At 43.2% G+C, this 26151-nt stretch overlaps 2 protein-coding genes across 4 annotated transcripts in view; one reads left to right on the forward strand and one right to left on the reverse strand.

Moving 5' to 3' along the window:
• Nucleotides 1–6330: 6330 nt before the first annotated feature.
• FAM72A (family with sequence similarity 72 member A) lies at nucleotides 6331–11355 on the reverse strand. Its single transcript, XM_063356510.1, has 4 exons — nucleotides 11106–11355; nucleotides 9853–9930; nucleotides 8664–8788; nucleotides 6331–7755 (listed from the first exon to the last, which is right to left on the reverse strand). Exons 1-4 carry the CDS (start codon nucleotides 11255–11257, stop codon nucleotides 7661–7663), a joined length of 450 nt encoding a protein of 149 aa, XP_063212580.1. The 5' UTR covers nucleotides 11258–11355; the 3' UTR covers nucleotides 6331–7660.
• A 413-nt stretch (nucleotides 11356–11768) lies between these two features.
• SRGAP2 (SLIT-ROBO Rho GTPase activating protein 2) overlaps nucleotides 11769–26151 on the forward strand; it is a 112837-nt gene continuing 98454 nt past the window's right edge. For all 3 annotated transcript variants that reach the window (XM_063356342.1, XM_063356343.1, XM_063356344.1), the window contains exons 1-2: nucleotides 11769–11859; nucleotides 12810–13353. In XM_063356342.1, coding sequence (XP_063212412.1) covers nucleotides 13287–13353 — 67 coding nt within the window. In that variant the 5' untranslated portion in view covers nucleotides 11769–11859; nucleotides 12810–13286. The remainder of the gene's footprint in view (nucleotides 11860–12809; nucleotides 13354–26151) is intronic.

The raw sequence follows: 26151 nt of genomic DNA on the forward strand, positions 1-26151 counted from the left end.
GTGATCCCTCCAGGAGGGTGTGCTCCTTTCTCGCAGTGGCCAGAAGATGATGTCAAAACTCAGCACGGTTTTTGCCTGAAGGGATGCTTCTCCCTAACTCTTATTAGGCAGAGTTTTGATTTATAAGCCAAGCCGAAAGTCCTGTGGCATCGTTTGAGCATTCCCAGCACCGTTCCCTTCTTGCAACCAAGTCAGCAAAAGGAAAGGGACAGTTTCCTGATTTTTCTCCAGTTATACCATCAGCAGTGGCTGTGAAATTAGCCACCCAGTGAAACAGTCATTTTGCCATAAACGTGAGTGCTGATCCGACCGCTCGCTGAACAGGGAAGGTAAAGCTTAAGAAAAAAAGCCGCTGGGTCTCTTCTATGGCATCAAAGCCTGTGTTGGTGTTGAGTTTCTGCTCTTCAAAGTGCATGTTTTTCAGCCGATATATACCGGGTTGATGCCTCTTCTCCCTAGGTCATTTGCAATCCAAGGTTGTTTTCGAGGGGTAAATTGGGGCAAGCGTGAGATTTTGTGGGGGAGAGGTAAGTGACAAAGAGGGAACCAGTTCTTTTTCTAGCAGAGAAATTTTCAGACTGTAATTAACATGTCTTCTCCACGCATGTATGTGCATGCACACACCCAAACATAGCTGTCTTTGATCTCTGCAGGGAGGCCAGGGAGAATGCACAGTCTACAAAATCAAACTTATTATTAGGGACAGAGCATGGGGATAACTGCGCTGCTTTCCCTTGGGCTTTGGAAAACGGGAGGCTTGGATCCACCTGGCACCTCTTGCTACCCATTGCAGCGTACGAGGAGATGTGACCGCTTTAAATGTCCTGGCGAGGCACTGGGAGGGGCAAGTTCTGCTGCGTTGCCGTCAGGTCTGGCAACGTACGCTACAATTAATGCCAAAGCCATCAGTGCCCACGGTTTGAACGCCCTGGCAGGAGCGAGAGGGGGCTCAAGTGATGCAGGGAGAGCGGCAGGTTGTTATCAAAGCGCCAGCCACTGTCCGAAAGCTGCTTGTTATTAAGTGCTATGATTTTTTTTTTGGTGGTTGACTTACAGCAAGTGCTGCTCGATTTGCTGAGGATCTTCCATCAGAGTGGCACAACGGTAAGGAGCAATTCAAGGTCAGGCATCGCTGGCATGTTTGTATCAAATCAGAGTGGGATCCAGTTAATAAGGTAAAAGGTTCCTTATAGTGGCCAGTGCCAGGTGCTTTTAAGCAGTTTTTGAATTTTGATTTCCCGTAAGGACTGGAATAAAATAATGGACATATTCTGCTGAACATATACTTTCTGACACTTACGAATGCTGCCTTCTGGTAGCAGGTGAGATGCAAAAGTGGATTTATCTGAGTGTTAAGTTCTAAGCTATGAAGAAAGTAATTTGGACTTTGGGTAAAATTTGAAGCAGAGTAAAATTCGTTTCCAACCTGGGGTCCAAACATAAGCAGAGCGACATTGTGGAAAGTCTTGTGATGGGCCTTTGCACAAGAGCAGATTGCCTAATTTTTTCCAAACATTTTAGGCGCTCGTTAACATCTGAGTGGATGCTGGGGTGAAGCTGCAATAGCTTTCACAATCTTCCCTCAGATGTGACCCTGTGTTAATCCATCTGCATTTTTAACCAAATGATTCTCGGATTGTGTTGGCTCCGTTGACCGCCCTGTGAGGAAACTATTGCAGCTTTGGTATTTTGGTGGTCTAAAACCCTGTTCTTCTCTCTCTATGTCCATTTACAGAGTGATGAATCAAGAAAATAAGTGACTTGGTCAAAGCACATGGCTCTAAAGTGGTTTAAAAATTCTGTAATTGAAAGGGCTTAGGTTTTGTGTCTAGCATAGCAGCCTAACACATAGTTTTGCTTGAATACATGGTTTTGGGAGGTGCATTCTTAGCCAAATTTTGGGGATAGATCCTGTCTTCAAATGGTTTTGGGTCTCTAGCTTGCACACGGGCAGTGCAGCCTGGCACTCCCCTCACCCCGAGCAGCTTGCTGCACGCCAGCTCGCAGCTCTTCCATTGCCAGCCTCTGCTGAAAACGCTTTCTGGGCATCCTCTATAAGCACAGCAGCAATAACAGACCAGATTCATTCTTGTTGAAGCTTTGCTAGTCTCAGAACTAAATAGATACTTATGCTTTTTAAAATGAAGAAAAATAAATTGGTAATAAAAGAAGAGCTACTGGCAAAACCTCTAACAGCTGCAGACGCAGGGCGTGTGAGCTTTGTCTTCCCAGTTTTCTCAGTGGCCTTTGCTCCCCAAAGCACCTTGCTGCTCTGGGCAGTCTGTTGCTGGAGCGTGGCATCGGCTCTGACAGGCAGACAGGCGATAGGAAGAGGCAAAATCGGATTAATTTTTTTCCAAATTTAATTCTTATTATCTTACTTTTGTGTCTGGAACTGTCAGATGTGCCTAGTAGAAACCGGACCAGTTTCTCTTTGGGTTTATGTTCCCACGTAGGTTAGGATGAAAGCCCCAAAACACCTGTATTTCCAGCATTGTCTCCTCTGTTAGTGGAAATTTCCTCTTCCAAACCAGGCCATATGCTAGAGTGGGATGAACTAATAAGCTTCTGCCATGGCACAGCAGGGAAGAATCCTAGTGTGGCTGCAGTTAGGTTGGAGCGATACTGGGTTATTTTTAATTAGCACTTTCCTCCAGGAAATAAGCGTAGTCAGAGAAATGCAAAAGATCAAGTCTTTTTTATCAGTCTGGCTTTCTTAACTGCCTGCACGAATTTCTACATACGTTGACATGCAGATGGCAGCGCCGAAGAGTGCTATGGTGCTAATTTCCCTCGTGTGGCAGTACCCAGAGACATCAAGCTGTCAGCGTTCAGATGACATAAGAAGTGAAGCACCAGAGATTTCGTTTGGCTTCTATTTGACCAGCTTTGCTCCCTGTTGTTGGTTTCCCACCCCCTCATTGCTGTCCAAAACGTGAGGCGTGCTCTCTAATGAGAAATCAATAGAGTGCAGACTCACTTTGTTAAGCTTGTGTCACGCGTGCAAGATGACAGGAGACACCGCAGACAGCAAAGCAGCTAAAATGTCCCCCCGGCTAACAGCTGCCTGGAAATGCTGATGCTTTTTCAAAGCACAGCAGAGTTGATATTTCCTGATGAGAAGAGGGAGTTTTGGGTGGTGCATCGACAGCTTGGAGCTAATTTCACGGGAGCTGTTCGAGGCAGGCATCCTGCTTTTCTCTCCCGTCATTCTTGCGCACCGCATAAATTGAAGAGCACATCTCTCTGTTCTGTGAATGCTGCAGCTACACAGGTTTGGAATAACCTGTTCTCTTTGTAGGCCTTTTATGGATTCTTGGCTAGAGGCTATAGCCGCTTTGTGTGCTAGAGCAAGAGAAAGTCCTAATAATGCAGTAGAAATCCAGAAACACTGGTGTGGAGAAGCATCCTTGCTTTAAGTGTGAGATGTGTGCTGGGAGACCTGAATTTATTCACAGACTTGGAAATGCCTGTTGGAGTAGAAGTGATCCGTAGCTGCAGGAGCAGGCATGGCTCGGTTCTCTGCTCCAGTCTTGGAAGTAAGGAGTCTCCTCTCCGGTTCGGGCTTTACCTCTGGTCCCTGATGGAGCCACCGCGCCATTCCCTTGCCGGCCCCTGGGTGCTTTGTTTACGCTGCAAGTTCTCCGAGTCTACGGGTCGCTGGGCTTGTACAGCTTCTTGCACAATAGGCACCCGTGGTTATACTATACCGGCCCATAGACACTCCCTTAATCCAAATAATAGCACACAAAGGCTGTTTACTTGGGATATGCACTGTTCCTTGGGGTATGCTTTCAGAAACCACACAGACTGCAAACGTAATAAAATATGTAACAATGACCTCTCACGACAAAATAATTGGGTGATTTATAATAAATGACCATTTTACTTGACTGTAAAAAGCATGCCAGCTCTTGCATGCCAGAGAGAAGAGCAGAAAATAAAAGATAGCTTAGTAATTTCTGTCTCTTATCATAGGACTCTTTTTCTCAGATTCAAACCCTGGGACTCCAGGTTCTGTCCTGGGAGAGGTGACCCATCTGTCATCTGGCTCAAAGTGGATGAGCTGCATTCCAGGCCATGTAAGAAGAGAGAGTCTTTCAAGTTGAACCTCCCTCAATAATCAACATATCGGTTTGTACTGATAGAGATCACATACCGAATTTCATTACAGAATGATGCTTACCGTGGTCCTTGCAGCATGCTGTCTACTTGGCAGCGGCTTTGCATCCTGCAGTTGGCTGCAGTTCAACGGTAAAAGAATTCTTAACTGTTTGTCATTGTAAAGCACTTTGGGATGAATGGTGTTACATAAATGTAAGATCATGATTGGGCATTAATCTGTACTGGAATAAGGAAGAACATTTAAATGTGTTTTTTCTAGCGAGCCTTATTTACTATGAGGGGGAATCAATTTATCACGGTCTTGCTATGACTTTCTTCTACCCCTCCAGCTAGTACTGTGCAGTGCAGATTATGCATTGCAGGAAAGAACATGGTTGCCCATGGATGGCAGCGTGATTACACAGGTCTCTGTGATTTAAAAATCAAATCAAAGTTATTTATCCCCAGTGGCTTTTGGAATTCTACTTTCCAATGTTTTCATCCAAACCAGTCTGTGACCCTGAACCTCCAAGTCTGCATTACACAACATCTGAGAGCTGCGGAGCTGCTGGGAAGGGGCCCGGTACCTCGTGTGACCGATGACACCCCGTGGTAGAGGCAGGACCACGGGACTGGGGCTGCTGCCTGGACTTCGGCTGGGCTCCCAGTGCCAGGAGACTTTGGGAGTCTCGCAGAAGCACTGACTGCGAGTCTAAAATTTAAGACCCTTTGCCTGGTGTTCAGTCCCTTCTGGATAAAACCAGATCTGATTAGAGACACTAAAGTTATTTAATTACTTGCCTTGTTTACCTTATGGAGCAGAAGAGAAAGGCCTTAGGACTTGGTTCTTGTTTTTCAGCTTTGTGCTCTGCTTTTGGCTTCATTAGCTGCACAGCAAAGATCACGTAAAATTTCACGGTAGAATCCTTACCAAAGATGACACCAGCTTTTCTGTATCAGCCTGACCATAGACCTATTGGGAAGTTGAATCCTGCTGATATATTCATTCTGGAAGTTATCTTTTTTAATATTATACCTAATGCCTTGCAACCATCGCCTTCCAAATGACTCACAAGACTCCAGGGTTGTGCTACAACATATGTATCTTGTATGCCGAAGAGTACAGAGAAAACAAAAAACCCGGCGACCTGAGTTGTTTTATTTCAAACAAAGCTTTGGGTGGGGTGAAGTACTCGGGAGTGCTTCTAGAAATATTGATCTGGTTTTGTGCCAGCTGTTTAGTGTTAGATATATCTATCAACCTGGAAGGTATTTCCCTACACAGCGTGATCCTTGGAAACTTAACCCAAAACACCAGGGCCCTGTGAATAAGGAGCAGTGGCTTTACCACAGACTGCTTAGTCAGTTCTTTTAATTTCAGATAGAAAAAATAGAAGTAACCTTAGACATGATTAGTTTGTTTGCTAACATTCATGACAGCTGGGGCAATAGATGATGTTTGTTTACTTTGTGTATAATACCTACAACTTCTTTATTGTCAAAAAAAAAAAAAAAGGACTGAACTTAAAAGTTGGCTCATTTTTGATTTCAAGCTGATGCCTGGGTGAGATGAACTAGCTCAAACAGGCCTGGGTAATTAAAGAAGTTCATAGTAGAACTTCCAGTTCCGTGTGTACAAACAGATAGGGAGCAAAAACAGAATTATTGACTTGAAGAAATTATAGTCTTCAACTTGTCGGTGGGAGAATAACTCTACAGTCAGCTCTGACACAGAATAGACTCGGAATTGTGAAGGTTATAAATGGCAAGCATTGAACTTGCAACAAAGCAGGATTATATTATGGGAATTTTATTTGAACTACTGTGCTGCTTACTTACACAAAAACAATCAGATGTATTTTTAGCTCATGAATTCTGTTGGAAAAATACTTGTGTGAAATGTCACCTTGCCAGCTTAATACTGTAGTCACAACATGATCAAATTCACGTAGCATAGAAAACTGGCAAAAAATGGGATGTTGTGTTAAAGAAGAGTTAACTGACTAAACACTTTTAAGACCGAGAAACGGTCAGGTTTGTTAACCTAAAAAGAAGGTGATTTTTTTGGGGGGTGTGTGTCTAAAACAAAACCACAGTAGTGAGAACCTAATTATTCGACTAGTTTAATACAAGTCCAAGATACTATTTAATTGTTTTGATTATCTGATATCATTACACATCCATATTTATTACAGCCCAGAAGACTGTGTAGTCCAGAACTTTTATTTAATGAGCAGACATAACACAGGAAGTCCAAACAAGACATACACATACACACACACATATATATTCCAATATACATTTAAACAATGCAGAAGAGGTAGTACAATTAGTTAAGAAATATATAACATACAGCAAAAATACTAAGACAATTCAGATCTACCTTCATTGCACCTCTTCCAAGAGACTACAGAATGATTTATTCAGCATCAATCCGAATTTAAAAGTGTACTCTGTTCTCTTATATGATTGTACCTTGAATTTTCTAAAGGTGATCCTTCAGGTGACTAGCTGAAGGGGACAGTATTTAGTTCATAAGTTAAATACTATAGCTGTACCAACTCAGACAATAAGCTTTGAATCCATTACTTCTTAAAGGAACCAGATTGTCTGTATGCTTCAGGATGTAAGGTTAGGTGTGATCACCAAATGTTTAACCTGATCTCTTTTTTTCTTTCTCTGAAAAGACCCAATTGGATGATTGAGTTCTGTTTTGGAGAGATGCCTACCCTATAAGGGGATAAAACCAAAGACCGACATAAAACTGGATGGATTTTATTGTTGACTTTAAGAAAAACTCCAGTGTAGTCTTGAAGTTCTACTAGACATTAAGTAACTCCAGTATTTAGGTTTCACTGGGGGTGGGACGATCAACTTGGTCTCTACAGAAACATGATCCCGAAAGTACTGCAGGATGAAGCTGGGAAGACTCTGTACGATAGCTGCCCAGTCCACATTCAGGAGCGTCCTAGCATGCCTCAGATGCTCAGAACAAGCTGCTAAAAGCAGAAGCCAGATGATAGACCCAAAGCTCCAATACTTTAAGCCACTTATTCAGCAACTTGGTATACTCAGAACAGAAGCTCTGGGCAATGCTCTGTCTGACCACAAAAGCAGAGCTCTTTCAGAACTTCATTAACTGACTATTTCTTAAGATTTTTAAGCTGTACTTACAGCAGCTGAAAGACTTTGCTCTGTGAATACTGTTTTAGGAAAGAAGAAAAAATACAGTTAAGAAGGATTAACAACTGTTGAGACTTAGACGTAAAAAAGCAAGAGAGACCTAGACGTCAGTAAATGCACCTTCCATCTGCATTTCCAGATCTAACCAAGGCGTGTCTCTAGTCAGAACATACACGCTAGGCAGATTCAGGAGTCTAAGGAAGGCTACGGTGAAAGACGAAGATGATACCTTCCTTTTCTAGGATTGCTTTCCAGATTTCCTGGTTTCCTGTATTGTTTGAGCTCTGACGGGCCAGCAGGAAAAAAAATAATCCAAACCAAACAGCAATGCAACAAATCTATGGAAGATACTGTGGTATATTGTAGATAACATTTATCTGATATACTCCTCCTCAGAGATGCAGGACATATCTTCATCTGTGCTTTCCTCCAAATCTGGCAAGTTGCCCCAGAGCAATACATTCACACCTGGTGGGAAGGAGGTAAGAAGACAAAGGAAGGAAAAAAAAGTATTTTTGGATTGTGACCTTATTTTTAAGTTGCACAACTGTCTTCTTTCAGAGAAAATAACTACTCTAATCATTGCAAAACCTGGTAAGTTATGTTCATGATATCTAAACTATTTCCTATTTTTCTTCCAAAGTGATCTTGTAAGCGTTGCTGTTTACAGCATAATTCAAAGAATAAGTCCCTGCCCACAGATGTATTTATATAGCTAATTCATGTAGCTATTGATAATCCCCTCATGGCTGATTTATTTTTAAATGCATTGATCTGAAACACAGGTGACACTGAAAGGTTTTGACAATAAGTTACTCCCATCTGCAAGGAGGAGAAATGATTTGTCAGAATGTTCTGCATTCCTGAGGACTCAAGGCAAATTACGCTAGACACTTGGCATCCAAACAACACCTAGCTGAAGAAACGAGCTAGCGCAAGCTGTAACTTCAGCATGAGCTAATGAGGACTCAGTTATATAGGGTCAAAGTGACAACATGACTCACCCAAAAAGGGTGCCTGTTGGACAGCTGCCTAGTAGCACAGTAAAACTATACATACCGCTATAAATAGCAGCTGCTGGCTGTGTTTATACTATTTATAATATTGCTTCAGAAAATCATGACTTCTGTCCACAAAAGGGGTAGGTTAAGTTTTCTGATGAAGATAAATTTCCACTTGGAAATTTTCATTTACAAAGTAGCTACAACTATCACCCCCAAAGCAGTTTGCTAGATTAGCAATACAGTAACACTCGCCTTATGCCTCCATATGTTACACTCCCTGCATATGCCTTAACTATACTGAGACGCCTCATTAGAAGGAGGACTTAGAATTCAAGATTTTAAGGAAGAGAAGGAAACATATGTGTTCCTTACCAGAAGAGTCTAGTCTGTTGATGCCAAAGACTGCTTGGCTATGAAACATCCAGAAGTGGCCATTATTACAGGACAGCAGGCAAGGTTTGCAGGGAGAAATCACATGATAACCGACAATGTTACCGCTAGAAAGACAAGTGAAATAATGATGAAAAGATAGATGTTGTTGGCTTTTGCAGCTCAAACTAATGTTAAATAGCCACGGTACCAGACCACTATGGAATGCTTTTATTTAGATCAAGTTAAGGGAACATAGTTAAACAAGCATCTTAAATATTTAGGGAACATCTGTCAGGAGTTACAGAATATCTACGTTTTAGATCTTTGGCATAGAGAACCAGTTAGTAACCTAAATTGTGTAATCCAGATTAGTTTACATACCAACAAAAGGTGGTGTTTGTTTTTTTTTTTTCTTTGGAAGGCCAATGATTCCATTGGAATCAATGTAGACGTTCATCATGCACACAAAATCCACCTGTACAGAAGCACTGTGCACGAGAGAGTATCGAAGCCTTATCTACTCTTCTCAGTTGAAACCTAGAAACTAGAATTTTTCCGTTTTCTCAGTCATGCGCTCTGGTGAGATATTTCTGCTTGTCTACTTCTGTCTGGAAAATAAAATACTGTGTTCCTATCACAACGCCCCACCGTTTAAATCTGATCTAGGTAAAAGTCGTGATGATGAAGCCGAAAGGATCATCTCAAATAACTGTGAGCTAATTGAGAGTTGTTGTTTTTACTCTTAAATATCAGGCATTAATAAAGAGGATAAAAGAACTCCAAGAACTTTAGTGACAGCATGTTCCATCTGCTAGCAACAACTAGATCTGCCAAGAGGATGTTCTATTAATTAGAATATGAGTAACTACTTCTTACTGCGGCCTTATTCACACAATTATCTCAGTGTTGAAGCAGACATTTAATCAGGCAGGTGGCATGCAAGCTTTCCCATATACTCAGGCTTGTGACAAGGTTGTCACATTTCCACTTGAGACTTGCACAGAAATAGACTGGCAGCCATGCCCAGTAGTGGGCTGAGTTTCTATCAAGCAACATTAAATTTGAAACAGAGTATGCAATCTGTTCATTCATCCCTTAACCCTTGCGCTGCAGTAGGCTACGGAGAGAAGGTTAAACAGTATTGTGGCATGCTCGGGGAGGTGTTAGTGCCACTGAATGGCATTCTTACCACTTTAAACAGGCGATGTTCTTCAGTTTGCATTTGCAGATCTCAGTAAAATAGCAGCTTCCAGTGAAGTCAACGGTACTAGATAGGAAGAAAGTGAAAATACAGAAGCTTAGATGTGGCAGTGGTTACACATGTAATGTTTTCATAATACAGGTTTGAAGACAGAACCAAGCAATGTCACCATTACAGTCTTGTGTGGTTTTCTTTTTTTTTTTTTTAGTTTTTTTTTTTTAAAAAGAAACTTTCCTAAGAGCGTGCATTTCCTTTTTCCTATTGGCTACCAGTCATACTCATACGGAAACAAAAAGATGCCTATTGAGACATTGCAAGTCCTCTCAAATTAGACCAGAAAGCACTGCTTCTCTCAGTGCTCACTAACGCTCGCAGGCTCAGCCCCTGGCTGCTGGCTGCGTGGCTCTAGCAGTCAGAAATCTGATTATAGACATCGCCCTAGTTCCTGGCAAATCTTAGCTAAGACTACAGAACAATAGCTTAAAGGCTAGGACATTTAAAACCAAACCTTTGATTTCTTATCTTCTTTTTAACCCATACTTTCTTATTAACATGTTGTTTTGCAATCTTATTTCCTTAGTATTCAAATATTGTTATGGGAAAGCAATGCGCAACTGACTTGTAGGAGAGTTGTTCTGGAGCCAGTGCAAGATCAGGTTTGTTCTGTTTACAGAGATTCCTGTCAAATTCCGAGCTTTGCTTACGGGAGGAGCTGGAGGAGTTCCCCATGGGTCCCTGAGCCTGCGGCTTCCCCACGAATGGATGAAATTGCCAGACGAGGGCTGGCCTTGCTCCTTCTGTGGCTCCCTCAGGGCTAGAGGAGCTGGGGAGAGGAACTGGAAATCACAGAGTCATGGAATGGTTTGGGTTGGAAAGGACCTTAAAGATCTCTTAGAGTTAAAGGTCCTGAAAGTCCCACCCCCTGCCCTGGGCAGGGACACCTCCCACTAGACCAGGTTGCTCCAAGCTCTATCCAGCCTGGCCTTGTACACCTCCAGGGGTGAGGAACGGGTTGAATCGTGCGCTTTGGGGCCGTTTTCCTGGTACAAGCAGATTTTGAGAACGGCCTTTAGGCCCCGGGCCGGCCGGTGCGGCCTTGCCAGCCCCGGCAGGGCAGGCAGCGGCCCCGGGGCTGACAGCCTGCGGCACCCGGGCCGGCCATGCGGGCCCTCGGGGCTGTGGTCGTGCCCCTCCGTAGGCACCCCGCCGCCCCCCCTCCATCCCCGAGGCCCGGTGCTTACCCCGAGGGCGGGATGTCGGTGGAGTAGAGGTCGGTGTCAGTGTCCGCCAGCAGCGCGGCCTTCATCCCCCGCCAGCTCAGCACCTGCTGGCAGAAGCGGCAGCACAGCACAGCCACGCACCGGTCCTCGAAGGTGCAGCCGCTAGCCGACATGGCGGGCGGCCTCCGCCGGGCCGGGCCCCGCCGCCGCTCCCGTCCCCTCCGGTCCCGGCCGCCGCCAACGGCCACGCTCCCTCCTGTCAGTTCGAATTCCCGACCTCACTCTCCCATTGGGCGCGGGAGTCCCCGCCCCCCGGTCTGATTAGTGGAGATCAGCGGCGGGGCCCACCCTCTGCTTGCAGGCCGTTGGAGGAGACGGGTGGCACCACCCCTACCGCCTGCTTATTGGTGGAGGGGCGCGCCTTGCCTTGCTCCCATTGGTCCCGCCGGCAGGCTCTTTGCATGTCTCACCCCGCCCCTGCGCAGTCCTTGGGGCGGAGGCTACTGCTCTCCTCCAGGCCCCGCCCACCCCGCCCTGGAGGGGCGGTGCTTACGGGTGCCAAGCGGCGGGAAGAGGGGTGGGCCCAGCTGAGAGACGGAGCCGTCTGGTTGGCCGGGGTGCCCGTCGCTCCAGCCCATCGCTCTGCGCGGATTGGGCGAGCCGCGCAGCGGGGGCGGGGCGGCAGCGGGCCGGTGAGGGGGAACCGGGTGGCGGGCGCCAGCGGCCGGAGGACGCCTGGCTGCGGGAGGCGGGGAGGCGGCTCCACAGCGCCCAGGTAATCGCCCCGCCCGGCCGCCGGGCCCCCTCCCCTCTTCCGCCAGCCCACCGGGGGGCCGCGGGCTGCCCCCGCCACCCGGCCCCGCTGCCTCCCTTCAGCCGCCCCTCAGCGCGGCCCTGAGGCGGGGCGCGGGGCCGCGTCCCTCAGCCCCAGCCCCCCCCCCCGGGACCCCCCCACCCGCTTCCTCTCCCCGCCGCCCTCATTGTTCTTCCCGGGCGGGATGCGGATCCGGCGAGTGCCGTGTTTATTTATTTCTTCCTCTCATACGCGCATCTTCCGCGGGGGGGGCTGCAGCCTCGCCCCCTCCCTCCCCCGAAAAAAAGGGGAGAAAAGATAATAATAATAAAAAACGGGAGAAAAGTTGTGTGGCGCCTGGTTCCCGTCTGCCTCGCACACGCCGGGCTGCGGGGCCGGCTCGGACCCGTGCCCCGCGCCGGGAAAACGCCAAATAACCCAAAAAAACCCCAAATAGTCTCCCAAAAGCCCGTGAGCTGTCGAAGGAAAAAGCTGCGGATGGGGCCGGTGCGGCGGGGAGGGCTGTGCCGTGCCGGGCAGCCCCCGAGCTCGTTGCCCCGGTGCCGCTGAGGGCTGGGGCAGCAGGAGATGCTACAGCCCCGCGGGGCTCCGGTTGTCCGACGCCCCCCGCCCCGCCGGTCCCCTCCCGCCCCCGGGGACGCCGCTTCCCGAGTGAGCCCCTTCTCTCCCCCCCTTCCCCTCGGGGCTGGCCGCCCTGTAAGCGTTTTCCCTCGGTTACCTGGCCCCTCTGCGTTTCTAACCTCATGCTGCTGCTTAAAGGACAATTTGCAATGTCAGGGCAGCTTTTCTTTCAATCCCGAATTTTGTCCGCGCATCTTGTGACTGCTGGCTGCAAGCTGTAATTTTCTAAATATATATATTTCTCTCTCTTTTTTTTTCTTTTTTTCTTTTTTTTTTTTTTGCATTTGCAGGCAGGCAAACCAAAGAATACGGCTTCTTGTCCTCCGTTTCTTCTCTCGTATTGGGATTTGATTTGCATCATCTCTGAGCCCGTTTAAAAAAAAAAAAAAAAGGCAAACCAAACCCACACAAAACATGTTGTGCGGAAGGACTTCCACTCCCTGGCTGTGCTATTAACGTTAGCAATCAGGAAGAGCCTTTGGGGGCTGCAGGATCTCGCTAGTCTGATGCTGCTGCTAAAGGTTTTGGTGCAGGGAGACAAAACTGCTGCCTTTTCCATCCACTGATCTCTTAACATCTGCATTTTGCTGCTGCTGTGCTTTGGCTCACACCCTCTCTCCATGGACTGATTTTTTTTTTTTTCTTCCTTTTTGTTGGGGGGAGGACAAGCAGAAAATCAAGGCATCGCATTGAGAGGAGCAAAATTGCGTTTCTGTCTTGTGTTCTGGTGGATCTGTTCTGAGGTTAAGCTTTTTGGAAAAGGAAACATGACGTCGCCAGCAAAATTCAAAAAGGATAAGGAGATCATAGCTGAATATGACACTCAAGTTAAAGGTAGGAATGGTTTTATTTTCGTCTCTCTTGCTACTGCAGTCCTGACTTGCAATTGTAGGAGTTTGCAGTAGATGTTTGGGTGGGGAAGGGGGAAATCATTTGCAGATTGCTTGGAATTTGCAGGGTTTTTTCATAATAGAATGCTGGATCGGGTTTGCAATGCTTTTTCTCGCCCCCATGGGGTAGGTTCCCACTATGGTATTGCCATTTTAAGGTATCGCAGTAAGGGCTTTTTTACGGAAGATAACGAATCTTTGAATTCTGAGAGATCCATATTTTTGTGTCTGCTGTTCTAAAATATGGCTTTGCGTTTGAAATACGAGAGTCAGTTAATTGCTTTTTAATCCTCCTCCTATCAGGGGAATCTTTTAAAAATCTGTGTAATGTCAGAAGAGCATATTTCCACTGGTAGTAACGGGGACTGTGCTGAGGGTCCCTGTAAAGCTGTTTGTGCTAGAAAGTTCCATTATTCAGGATTTTGCTCTTGGTGAGTCCATAATGTTACTGCCTGGTTTTTCTTACTGTGCTCTTGAGTGTAACACCTTAAGGTTGCAGTGTGTGTGCATATACACATATATATATCTATGCATACGTGTATATATATAAATGAATAGAACTAATGCATCAGTGTTATTCCCATCGTCATAAGGAAGGCAATAAAGAGTCACAGGCATATTTGCAATGATCGTGCAAGTCTTCTGCAGAATTCAGTTGGCTGGGTTTCAGGCTATCATGTGCCCTAGGTAAAAAAAAAAGGGGGGATGGTGAAATGTATACTTAGCTTCTTATTTCTGTAAAGTTTTCAAGATAGCGCTTATTTGAAAAAAATAATTGTGGCTTGTGTATGGCTTGATGTATCGCTGTTAGGAAGTTACGAGATTTAGTGATTTATCGAATCGGTTAAAACTTGCTTGGTATGCTCATAGCATGCAGGAAAGATGGCCTTCGGGCAGGGTTGATTGAGTTAAATCAATGCGATTTAAAAAATGTGATTTAAATCTGAGTAGGAAACCTAGATTAAAACTGACAATTAAAATATTGTTTTGCAATTATGTACTTAGTTATTTTTCCTACTGGGGGGGCTGCTCACTGGATGCAAATCATTAAAATGTGTTGTCCTACAAGATGCATGTACTACACTGACCCTACTAGAAGTAGTTTTGACATTTATGTTAAAAATGCTTGTCTGAGCAAATACAGAGCTAGGTAGGAGTTTATTTTGATTTATTTTATTTTATTAATTTTTGGGTTCTTAAAGTTAGAAATGGAGAAGAGCATGTTTCTTTTTTACTAGTTTAGTTTCTATTCCTGTTTTCTAGCTGTCTTTGATGGAAATGGGAATTGAAGTCAGTGTAAAATTAGAGGCTTATATGTTCTTTCATTATTTACCCCATCAAAATGTGCCCGATAGATACCAGTTTGTAGTCACAATATTTGTGAATTGGATGCAATAACAAGAAACAAAGCTTTAGAATTAGTAAAGCGCATCTTCTCACTGCTCAGTTCTTTCAAGCATTAGAAAAGAAATGTTTCCGTTCCTTTTCATAACTCAGACCAATAAGAATGGGTAAAATGGAAAGGAGCCTTCCCTGTGTGCAGAGACCGTTACTGCCAAAACTCAGCTCACCTCTGGAGGTGCTTATGCAGACACCTGTCAATTCAGCCTGCAAATGGGGTCCCAAAAGTGAATTGTTGTCATGGCATATAGATTTTTTTGCTTTTTGCCTTATAAAATGTTAAATATGTGAGGTTAAGAAGAGCGGAACTCTGTAAATGGATCACAAGGAGCTGGGAAAAGGGGGTTTCCTTCCTGAATTAGTGGCGAGGGCAGCTATGAGTTTGTCTCAAGATATTCATCCCTCGCAGCTCCGCTTTCCCTGCCCAGGGGATTACAGAAGTGGCTAATGGAAGGTGCTAATCCATCTCCTGCCTTCCCTTGAGAGGGAGGTGTAGGTGGGCCAAACAGCTCAAAAATACCCATGACAGTACGGTAACAATCCTCTCCCCTGTCACCTCATTTGTTTCAAAGTATGGGTGAGCTTCCCTTCTCCACCTGACTTCAACCCTTCAGGAGCTGCTTTGACAACTGGGATCGTCATCCCTCTGCTTTTAGGTATCGTATCTCAGGGAAGACTTTTGAAGTTATAAGCTCTTCTGAAAATTTCACAAAACTTGCTTTACATCTCATAGATCCCTTGGTTCTGGGTTGGATAGTGATTTGGCTCTACAGGAAAACTCAGGAGCAGTAAGACCTCTTGCTTTTCTTAATTCCAGAGATGTGCTGGTCTCTCTGCCACAGTGGGAAAATGAGATGGTACTAAAGACATGCTTAAATCCAGAAGTGTGGTGCTGCCTACTCATTAAATATGCCATTACATAAAAATTTTGGTGTCCTGATCAAATTTTGACTTCACCTGGGGGAACCAGCATAGAAATGGTGTTAACTCTGGTTACGGAGTATTTGGTATCTTTTCTCTTGTGTTGTGAAATGATGCCATGAACCAGTCTCTGTGGGAGTGAGGTGAATCAGGTGTTGGTGTGCTACATAAATTGTAAAGTATTACCTGCTTCTTTGATGAGAAAACTCAGATTTTTTTTTTTTTTTTTTTTTTTGGCTGGCATTTGCTGTGTTTTTTTCTGCACTCCTTTCTGGCTGTGCATTGGAAACTGTGTTTAGAGGCTTCATTTAAAACCACTAATCTGCAAACATGTGCTTAAGCACTTTAAATAATTAGTAATAGAATGATTGAGCTTTGTTTAAAAATGTAATAGTCTTAAGTTGTTAATCAAAAACTATTTAAAGAATAGTTTGGTTATGATTCATAGATCATTGTCATGCAAAATTTTGGTTTTCTGTTGCTGAATGAATGGTAATTTTTCTTGTAAAAGGTGTGTAGGGGTGACAAGGTGTTGATGAGTGAAACTTTGAGTTCTCCCATGGCAGGGAGATGTAGGTATTTGTTGTCTTCTTCCAACAGCCGGTTCTTTGCTTCTCTTGGATTGGAGTTAGCTCTTTTCATGGTTTGTGCATACAGCTAATGGCAGGGGACATCAACATGAGGATGAGATGAATTTCTGAAGACGAAGACTATTTACCTCTTAGACATCAAACTTACTGTGCGGTGGTCAGGGGACACTGAGGGAGAGATGTGTTTCTTCCTAATTACTTGTGCAGTGTAGTTGAGGACGTGTTTTGCAGGCTGTAGGTACTGGTGCAGTGCATCCATCCTTGGAAGTTGCTGGAACCAGACTGGATACAGCCTGGAGTTACTTCATCTGACCTTATAGCTGACCGCCGGAGATTGGGCTGGACAACCTTCTGGCTCCCTCCCAATCAGAATTGTCCAGTGATCCCGTGGTCTGTACTATCTGGAGGTTAAATTACAAACTTGCTGTCTTCTGCAGGAGTGAATTAACCTGCTGAGGTGTCCAGACAGGGTGGTTTTCCCCAACAACTGCATTGACCTTGAGTCCTTTGCCTTAGATGATGCAGGCAAAGTCTGTATTGTGTTTGGATGCGTGGCTGTGCCGTCTGCACTTGGAATGTTCCACGCCATTGGTGAGGAACGGAGAGGTTACCAGTGTCAGTGGGCTCTTCTCGCAAGACTTGTTGAGAGCGCTTCTCTCTTTGAGGAAACTCTGAAATGGCTGCATGTCATGCAGTAGGAATTCTCCTGACAAGATGACATGGGGTCAGCAGGGGAGGGAAGTGCTGCTTTGATATGTTTCTGTACCATGTGCTCACAAAGATTATGAGTTCTGTGAAGCTGGAAAGTGAGATTCTGTGGTCTCCATATGGAGCCTTTGATATCTCAAGCTCATCCCCTTGTCTGGATTGTCTCTCCCAATTCCTTTGTGCAAGTTGCGGTAAAGCAGAGATAATTAATTTATGCTGTGCAGTGTGTTCCATGTGAGATTTGGATGCTGCCTATCTATGCCCGACCAAGGACTGTCAGACTGTTTTTTGGTTTAGTGTATTAAATTGGAGTGTACATTTGCTGAGGAAAGAAAAGCCAATGATTTATCTCTTAATTCTTATTTTCTTTCTCCTCAAGTCCCATGAGAGCCTTATATTTAATTAGTTTGTATAAAGCTTCAGTAAATAGCTTCATGGTTTGGGCTACAGAAATTTAATACTGAAATATTTTACACAGCGAGGGTTCATAAGCCACTTCTGTCCTTGACTAGTCTAGGAAAGGTTAAAATGCATCTCTTGCAGATCTTGCAGCACAGTCCAAAAAGCGCTAGGAATATGAAAAATAGATGAGGTAGTTTATAGCGGGAGCAAGCACAGCACAGAGGTGGCTGCGTAGTTATTTAGCTGAGTGCATCTTGAACTAAGAGAAGATGGTTGGTAAGAGGAACTTTAGGCAAGCCTAAAGCTGCTATGGGATTCAGGCTACTATAATGTCTAACACTTTCTTTATAATCTCCCCAAAATTGCTGATAAATTTCAGATAAGTCCCTTTTTCATCTCTGGGTTGAATGGCCGATAGTTGATTTGATCCGATTGTGATCTTTTGCCTTAAAGGCTGCTTAAAAATGCCTTAAATCCTGCATACAAATCTCATTTGTGTGCTACATCTTTGGAGCACCTTGAGTGATGGTCGTCTGTTTTTACTACTGGTAAACTCTTAGGAGTGGTCTCTGGGTGAAAGGCATGACTGGGGCAGCAGCTGCAATTTTGGGGATAGGAAGTGTGATGCTTTTGGTAGTGATTTGAAACAAAATTGTGATTTCTCTCAACTGTTGAAAGTTTTCTTGTTAACACTGTACATGCAGCGTTTGTCTAGAAAGCAGGTATTTTTAGAACTAGCTTTTGATTTTTTGATCAATAAATTGAAATATCTGTATTTATTTTGCTAAAGCAGTGCACCTGGGGATTTTCAGTACTGTTGACGTTACGTATGTATGTTGATTTCTCTTTTGTGTGTGTCTCTGTTCCTGTCACCACGTTGGTCACTGCACACTATTGCTGTGTTTGCAGATCCCAGCACCACATATGTTCTTTGGGGAGTCACCACTCAGCTCTTGGCCATTTCTTTGGGAGCACCTATTTAATACACTGTGTAAATAGACTTTTTGGCCACGCACCCTGACGTGGTGGAGAGGAATAGTTTTGAATTTTGAGATTTGAGTTTGTATATATGAGATTACGATTTACATTGAAAATGTAAAACTACCTTTTAAGGGGTTTTTACAGTTAATCATTACTCTGTGTGTGTAAGTGATTCCATTTGTTTGCAACAATGACTTGCTCCAAACTCCGGCTATGGAATTGCTGTAGGATCATCTGGTTTTCTGCAGTTCTTGATAGTGTTAATCCCTTGAGTTTTGGGGCTGGATTGGGCCAATGAAGCAGCCTGCTGCCAGAAAGGGGGAAGGGGCTGTTGGGAGACTGGTTTGATGTTACAGCAATAGTTTCTATTTCTTTTTGTCCTATGTGCGGTTCCTACTAATGGATTATTAATGAGGACGGGAAGAGGTGAAAGAATGTAGAATCTTCCTTCTTTCCTCTCCATCTCCAAAATCCCTCTGTTGCACAGTCATCATGTATTGCAAGGCTGGAGACCAAAGCTGACCAAAAGACCTCAGTCCACTGAAGTGTTGCAGTTTCTTCCGAAAGCAGAAGGAACTGCCAGTGTAACTCCAGTAGGGTTTCTATAAAAAGTTTACTAGTGATAGCCAGTTTTCCCTGACTCCCAACTAAGGGAGCCCCATGACATTTTTCCTTAGCTCTGAATGATTTCCTTTCGTGGTAAGGGTACACATTAGTATCTTTCTCTTTTTCTGTTAGTTAAAAGGCTTGACTTTTTTTTTTTTTTTTAATGCTTACTAATTTTTGCCCATTTTGGGAATTTACTTGGAAGAACCAATTTGCCTGGTCAACTTTTTTAGCTGTCTTTATGAAGAGTGAAAAATCTAAACCTTTGTTGAGATGGAAAGTATGTTTAAACACATGTTCTTTTGAACAGCTTTTGCTATGCCATGCACAGTTGATATTCATTACTTATGACTTTATTTAGTTCATTTTTGTATGACTTTTGCAGATTTCATGCTTTCTTTTTGAAAATGTCTACAACATCATGGGAGTCCTGCTCTCTGAATATTGGCAATGTTTTGTAGGCAGTGGAAGCAAATACAGAGTTATGGTTTGATTTGCTGAGGGATAAAAAAAGTATGGGAGAAGATGGGAGACAGCGTCTTGACTTATCTGAAATTCCATCATTAGAGACCATTCTTCATTTCTACTTTCTCCTTTTCTTCCAGAAGAGCAATATTATAAAGACAAAACAGGACCTTCTTTTTTGTGAAATCTCTAGGTAGTGGGTCAGCTAAACTCTTAATGTGTTGAAACTCCGAAGAGATGTGGATATAGAGTAACTGTGTTAAGGAAGCTCAGCTGGTATTTTTTCCAAGTAGATGCTGCAAATGGATTTGAACCATTTAAAATATTATTTTTTCCCATCAAGGTAACTATTTACTGTTGTTAAACTCTAAAGCTTCTGACCCAGTCATTTTGCTCTCAGTTGATATGGTGAGAGTTAATCATTGCTTGGGAAAAAAGTTAAGGGGCTGGGAATTAAAAAAAAAACAACAACCAAAAACAAAAACCCCCAACAACGTAATCACTTCCTCTGCAATTCTGAATGTAAAAGGATCATGTGTTTACAAGAGCTGGAGTTATTTGGGAGCGCTGAAGCAGCCTGGGCATGGTGCTGGGATGGCAGCGTGCAGCTGTGGGGACAGGCAGTATGGCAGCAGAAACGAGCCCAGCATTTGCTGTTCTTTAACCAAGCAAGGCAGCAGAAATGGAAGCAAGTATAAATGTAAATGTGAGCTGTGGTGGGGTATAAATCTCAGCTGATACGCCTGGCACAGCCATGCAATTTAATCTAGTGTGCACCCTTTTGTATGCAGCAGCATGCGGCACAGGCTAGTGCGGTAAATCTTTGGCATGAACTACAAGCAGCAAATTATCAAAACATTCATAGCGTTCCCCTTTCTCCTTTAATGAGCGCATTTTCCCCAACATTGTCTCTCAAGGTGTTGCTAAATGTAGTGTAAAAATTCTTAGGTCTTAAGTGTTTTCAGCATGCCACAGAAACAACTTTTGCTTCACATTTATTTCTGTGAAATCAGCTGAATTAGGCCAGGGGAGCTGCCTTATCCTGTGGCACATAAGCAGCTCGTGGCTTTTTGACTCTTGAGAAGGAGCCAAATAAACAGATTAACTGTAAACCAAGAGTGGATTTTAATCTACAGTCATGAAGTGCTGCAGCAGGGCGATTTGGTCAGTCCTGCTAATTTTGAAGTAGGTTTTTGATTTTTATTTTATTTATTTTTTTTTAAATCATAGGACTTTCCAGGAAGAGCCTTTTGGCTTCCCTTCTTTTAAGTAGGGAAGGGTTTTTTGATTTGTTTTTGTACCACTGTCATTAGACAACGGTTTTCATGCAGAGAGTAAGCCATGGAGCTATGCAATTTATAGATGGGGAGTGCTTGCAAATTGAATCTACTTTAAATAACATCAGTTGTTGTTTGGGAATTAGTCCCTGACTCTTTCCTTGGCCAGCTTTCCAGTCCCACTGCAGGGACATGCTCTGATGGTCCCGCGAGGGAGGGGTGTCTGTTCCCGACAGACCTGGAGCTGCCAGAGTTGCTAAACTGCTCACTCTGAACAAGTGAATTGATTGTTTTCTAACCGAAGATCCTAAACCTCAGTCAATCAAAACAGTTCTGTGTCATTGGCGGGTTTTCATAAGCAAACTGTACAGGGTAATGAATGTGTTTTTCTTGCTGAAACTTTTATTTGCTACCTGAAAAGGGAGAGGATGATTGGCAGCACAAACTTGGGCTTATTCTACAAATGGGATTATTTAGAAAGATATTTTTCTATTTTCTTTGGATTTTAGCCTCTGCATGGCATGCCGGTGGCATGAGGCAAGGCTGAAAAGCTGCATTTGTTCAGCTGCAGGTCATATCATTATTGATCCCTACAGTAAAGGAGAGTACAGGGCTTTAAGCTGTTGTTATAACGTGTCAAGGTTTTTTTCCTCCCTTGCATTTGCAGCTTGAGACTTAGTAATGATGGATGGGGTGCTGTTCTGTTTCTCATTTCTCACCCTCCCGATTTCCCATCCGTCCTGTTCCACCACTTCCAGAAACGGTGAGGACGGTGCTGCAGATCATGTGGTGAATGCCGATGTTTTAATCACCAGCCCGTTCAATTTTGTTCAGAGTGTGTCTGGATATTGCAATAATAAAATATGATACTGTCTGCTGCTGGTGGAGGCTTAGTGGTGAGAAATCTTAAGGGGAAACCCAGTTTGTGGTAGTAAGTCCTTCACAGCAGCAATTGTTCTTTGTTGCTTTAGTAATCTGAATGAAATAAGGTAGGGTTTGTCATTTCCCTGTCACCTATTATATTTAGGCATTAAGTGATCCCCTCATTCCCCTTCTCAGCAGGGAGGGAGTGATCCGTGCAGGGCGGGAGGAAAACAAACTGTTGGACAATTTCAAGGAACCTTCTGGGCTGTGACATGTTACGTATGATTATGCCTTTATTTAAGGGAATATTTAAGATGCCTGTTGGGTGAGGTTTGAATATAGTGGGATAAATTACTGTTGTGTCTTTGAGGATGCTCCTGCTCATTAGCACTTAATTTGCAAAGTTGGGTGTTACGGGAAATTCCACAAAATCCTTTTCTTTATGCAGGTTAACACTGGGGCAGTGCTTTTGCTATTCTACTGCTGAGAGTACCTGGTGTCCAGAATACATTTTGTGTGATGTTCTTCCTTTTAGCCAAAAAGAAAAAAAAGGGAAAAAAAAAAAAGAAAAAGTTATTCACATGTTTCATTAGCACTGCTTGTTATTAAAATATGAAGAAATTTTACATAGGGACAGGATTATGGGTCCAAGGAACTTCCACTCAGCTACCAGATGTAGTTACTCACCTTGGGCAGTCCTGTGGAAGCCACAGGCAGATGGTGGCCGTTGTGCGCTCACTGTAAAACAGCAGTTCTCCTTCCTTCATCCCAATTCATCTAGTCAGGGCTGTCTTAAGTGTTTTACTTGGAAATCACAGCTATGACGAGTTCGCTTCTCCTAAGGCTATCAATGGCACTACAAATATCCATCCAGGCAGTGTTGGTCAGTGAACAGTAATGAAGCTCTCTAGAAAACTGATGCTCTTCCACCTTCTTGGAAACCCACAGCGGTATCATATGCCTTTAAGGCAGAATTTGGACACACTGCACAAAGGCAAGGCAGGGTGAAGTTCACTGAGATGCTGATATGCCCGTCCTCTGAAAGGGTTGCTTTCCTGGCCGGAGCATTTGGCAAATCCACTGACAGGGTTCTTTGTTATTTATTTTTTTTGTCATCAGTAGATGTAAATTCAGTTCTACGGACCATAAGGCAGGTATAGCTCAGCTGTGTTTTGAAGAGTCCTTTCTGATGAATGTGATGTACTTTGAAAGCTTGGGACAGAAAACATGTAAATAAGAAGCAGACATTATTACTGTAGAAAAAAAAAAAAGTCTCTTTTTTGTTAATGTGTGCAGTGGATATATTAATGAATGATAATGACGAGCCATAGCATATGAAGTGTTTTATGCACTGTAGAAATACAGAGCTCTGAGCAAGCTCGGGGAGGTTTTTCCCCGGTGTTCAATAACCAGTTATTCAGAAATTTAATAAATTAATATCTCTGTGAAGTGGTTTTGGAAAGGAGCCTGGTTTTGCTTTGGTCTCTTTAATGAAAGTAACTCTTCTTCACTTTTCTGTGTTCTCTCTGTCTGTTGAAGAAGCAAGCCTGCCTGCTTCATCCCATTTACCTGTTTGGTTTTTTTTGTTTTGTTTTGTTTTTTTTTGTTTGTTTGGTTTTTTTTGTTTTGTTTTTGTTTTTTTTTTTTAAAAAGGGTAAATCACCAGTATTTCTGCTGCATAGTGGGGCTGCTTGTACTGGTCTGTGTCCCAGCTCAATGGGGCGGACTCCAGTGCTGCAGAAAGATGCTGAAATATGAACAAAAGACTTTGCCAGTAAACGACTTAAAAGTGTGCAGCTGGAAAAGGGAGGGGGAAAGGGTTTCTGTGCTGTATGGAGGGAGGAACAAATGCAACACTACAAAGGTCACAGGATACAGTAATGATGTTTGGATGGAAACTTAACTTGCTATGAATGAAATTGCGCTCTTGTGTTTTCCCCCTGGAGCTGAATGTCTAAAAACTCTGGATACTTTTTGTTCTGTTTCTTTTTTTTTCCTTTTCTTTTTTTGGCTCATGTGAGCTTCCATGAGTTGTGCTATAGAAATGAAAAAAAATATGAAAAAATAGATGGACAGCACCCACACACATGCTAGGATAGGCTTAAATACACTAATCTCTATTTGGTTAATCAGAGCTCTGACATTATTAGTTTCTGGTAAATCTAGTACAACTGTTTGCAAGTCAAAGTTTTGTCTATGCTAAACAAACGTGTAAGTTTTCTTAGCAGGGAACTTATTATGTTACTAAAGATGCCAGCCCTGCTGACCAGGGTTGTTGGATAAACTCAGAACTTGAGCGGAGCACCCCTTGGAGCTGGCTCTTTGCCCCCTTGAGTGTTGATTTTATTTCCTGTGTGGTGTGAAGTCTTGTTACTGATTGCTAAATTGCCTTTACTCCCTCCATGCGCTCTTATCCCTTCCAGATTGCCTGTATTTTTTCTGAGGTTGGTTTGATCTTTTATCGATCCATATGTTGTTGTTACCTTCCATTATATGATTATTTTCTGCCTGTAATGATAAATTACTTTACCCAAAAGTGTAAGAGAAATCCTTTTATTTAGCCTAGTTGTCTAATGCCAAACACATACACATGCATTGCCTTCATACTTAAGGAATTAATCTTTACTTAGGCTTTAAATCAAATTATTTCCCCTATCCCCATCAGAATGAACTGGACAGAAGATAGCTATAAAGAGGTGCTTGCATCCATCAATCTCCACATTTCATTCTTTCTCCCAAAAAATCTTGGCTAAAAATGCCCCCCCTCCCCCCAACATGCTGCTGGAGATTCAGGTAGTAGGTTCCTTTCAGATTTAAAACAAGGGAATAAATTCTGGCACTGCCTTCTCTGGAAAATCCCTACAGGTAGAGTCATCTTTTATGTGTTGAAAGTAGTGACAGCTGTTGCCAGCAAATGAGAAAGTGTTTTGGTTTAGTTTTGTTTTCAGTTTTTGTTTTATTTTGTTCTGAAAATTCAAGTTACTTTCTGGTTAACATATACTCTAACAGTTGGTCATTCTTGCTGTAATTTATAAATGTGTTTGACTGTTACCGATTAGTTTCTAGCTCGAGCGTAAGAAGCACCCATGGTAGGAGTACGGCAGTACTGCCAGAGAAGGCTCCATTAGTATTTTGGGAAGGAGCTTGCGATCAACAGACCAACTAACCCATACGGGATGGATGAGGATGGGGGTTTTCTGCTGCTGGAGGTTTCTCCAGAAAACAGCATCTGTAGCTTGTGAAGTTCCATAATAGGTACTTGCTGTGAGCTGAAAGATCAGCTATAATTTTCTCTGTACCCTGTTGCCTCTTCCAGCTCACTCGCGTCGTTTCAGTGGTTTTATGATTAGGCTTCACGCAAATAGTTCTCGTTCATGCCCCACCCTCTACCAAACCCAGCGCAGCATGGCCAGCTGCTATGGCTGGGATCAAAGTGCTGCTAATTTGCTGTTACCTTTAGTTTAAGGATTCTGGATCTTGTGAAAGGTTTGCTGTTGTCCTTGCTGTAAGAAGTTGTTTGTATGTTGACTCTTTAAACATGTTTATCAGCTCATTTATCGCTGCCTCTCCTTTCAAGATGGAGGTTGCTTTGAGACCTTACACAGCAAGGTGCATGCAGAGCATGACAGCTGCATGTACCTATAGGAAAGAGTAAGTGCATTTTCCTTTTTTTTGGAAAGTGATCAATATTCGGCCAGCCTTGCCCGGGCTGTCTGTTGTGGAAAGGTTACGGTTACAGAACTACTTTGAATCTTTGACAGCGATAGTAAGAATAAATTAAACTCTCTGCATTAAGGGCTCTCTGATGTACAAGGAGAACAGGTTCCTTTTCTTTCCCTGTCTCTTTTTTTATATTTTTGGCTTCTAGTAGTGTGTTTCTTGAAGAGCTTATTTTGTTAACAAAACAAAGATCCTCCTGGAGTCTCACTGTGTATGCTTTTAGCTTATGGCAATAATATTAAAATCTGTTGACCATTAACTTTTTAGAGCACAGGTGCTCTCATTTCTTTTACATAGAGTGGTTTTCATCAGATATGTGGAAAGCTCTTTTATTTTTATTTTATTATCTTTCAATGTATGAAGTATTTATTTGGGAGAGGTGAGTTTGTTTTTAGTAGCCCGAACAAAATGCCTGTTCTGTTCAATGTGCTAAACAGCTATTTGGCTGTATCATAAGTCTCTTGTGGTTCATGCTTTATTACTACATCACTTTCTAAACTGCTGTTTCACTTAACATCTTAAATTGTCTTTCAGTCTTTGCGATGACCACTTGCCAATTAGTGAAAGTGAGGATGTTAATACATCATACACAATATTTATAATTGAGAACTTTTGTATCTCTGATATTTAAAAAAAAAAAAAAATAAAGCTGCCTGAAAGCCAGGGTTGTCTTTTGCGGAGTTCTCTTACCCTGAATCTTCCTGTAGCATATTTTAAGCATTATAGATATTATTCCTTGTCTACTTTGAAGCTAAATAAAGTAAATTATTTCTGGGTATAACTGTGGGCATAACTGTCTGTGTATTT

Source organism: Chroicocephalus ridibundus, chromosome 20 (assembly GCF_963924245.1).
Source record: "Chroicocephalus ridibundus chromosome 20, bChrRid1.1, whole genome shotgun sequence".
In the NCBI taxonomy this organism is placed as follows: domain Eukaryota; kingdom Metazoa; phylum Chordata; class Aves; order Charadriiformes; family Laridae; genus Chroicocephalus; species Chroicocephalus ridibundus.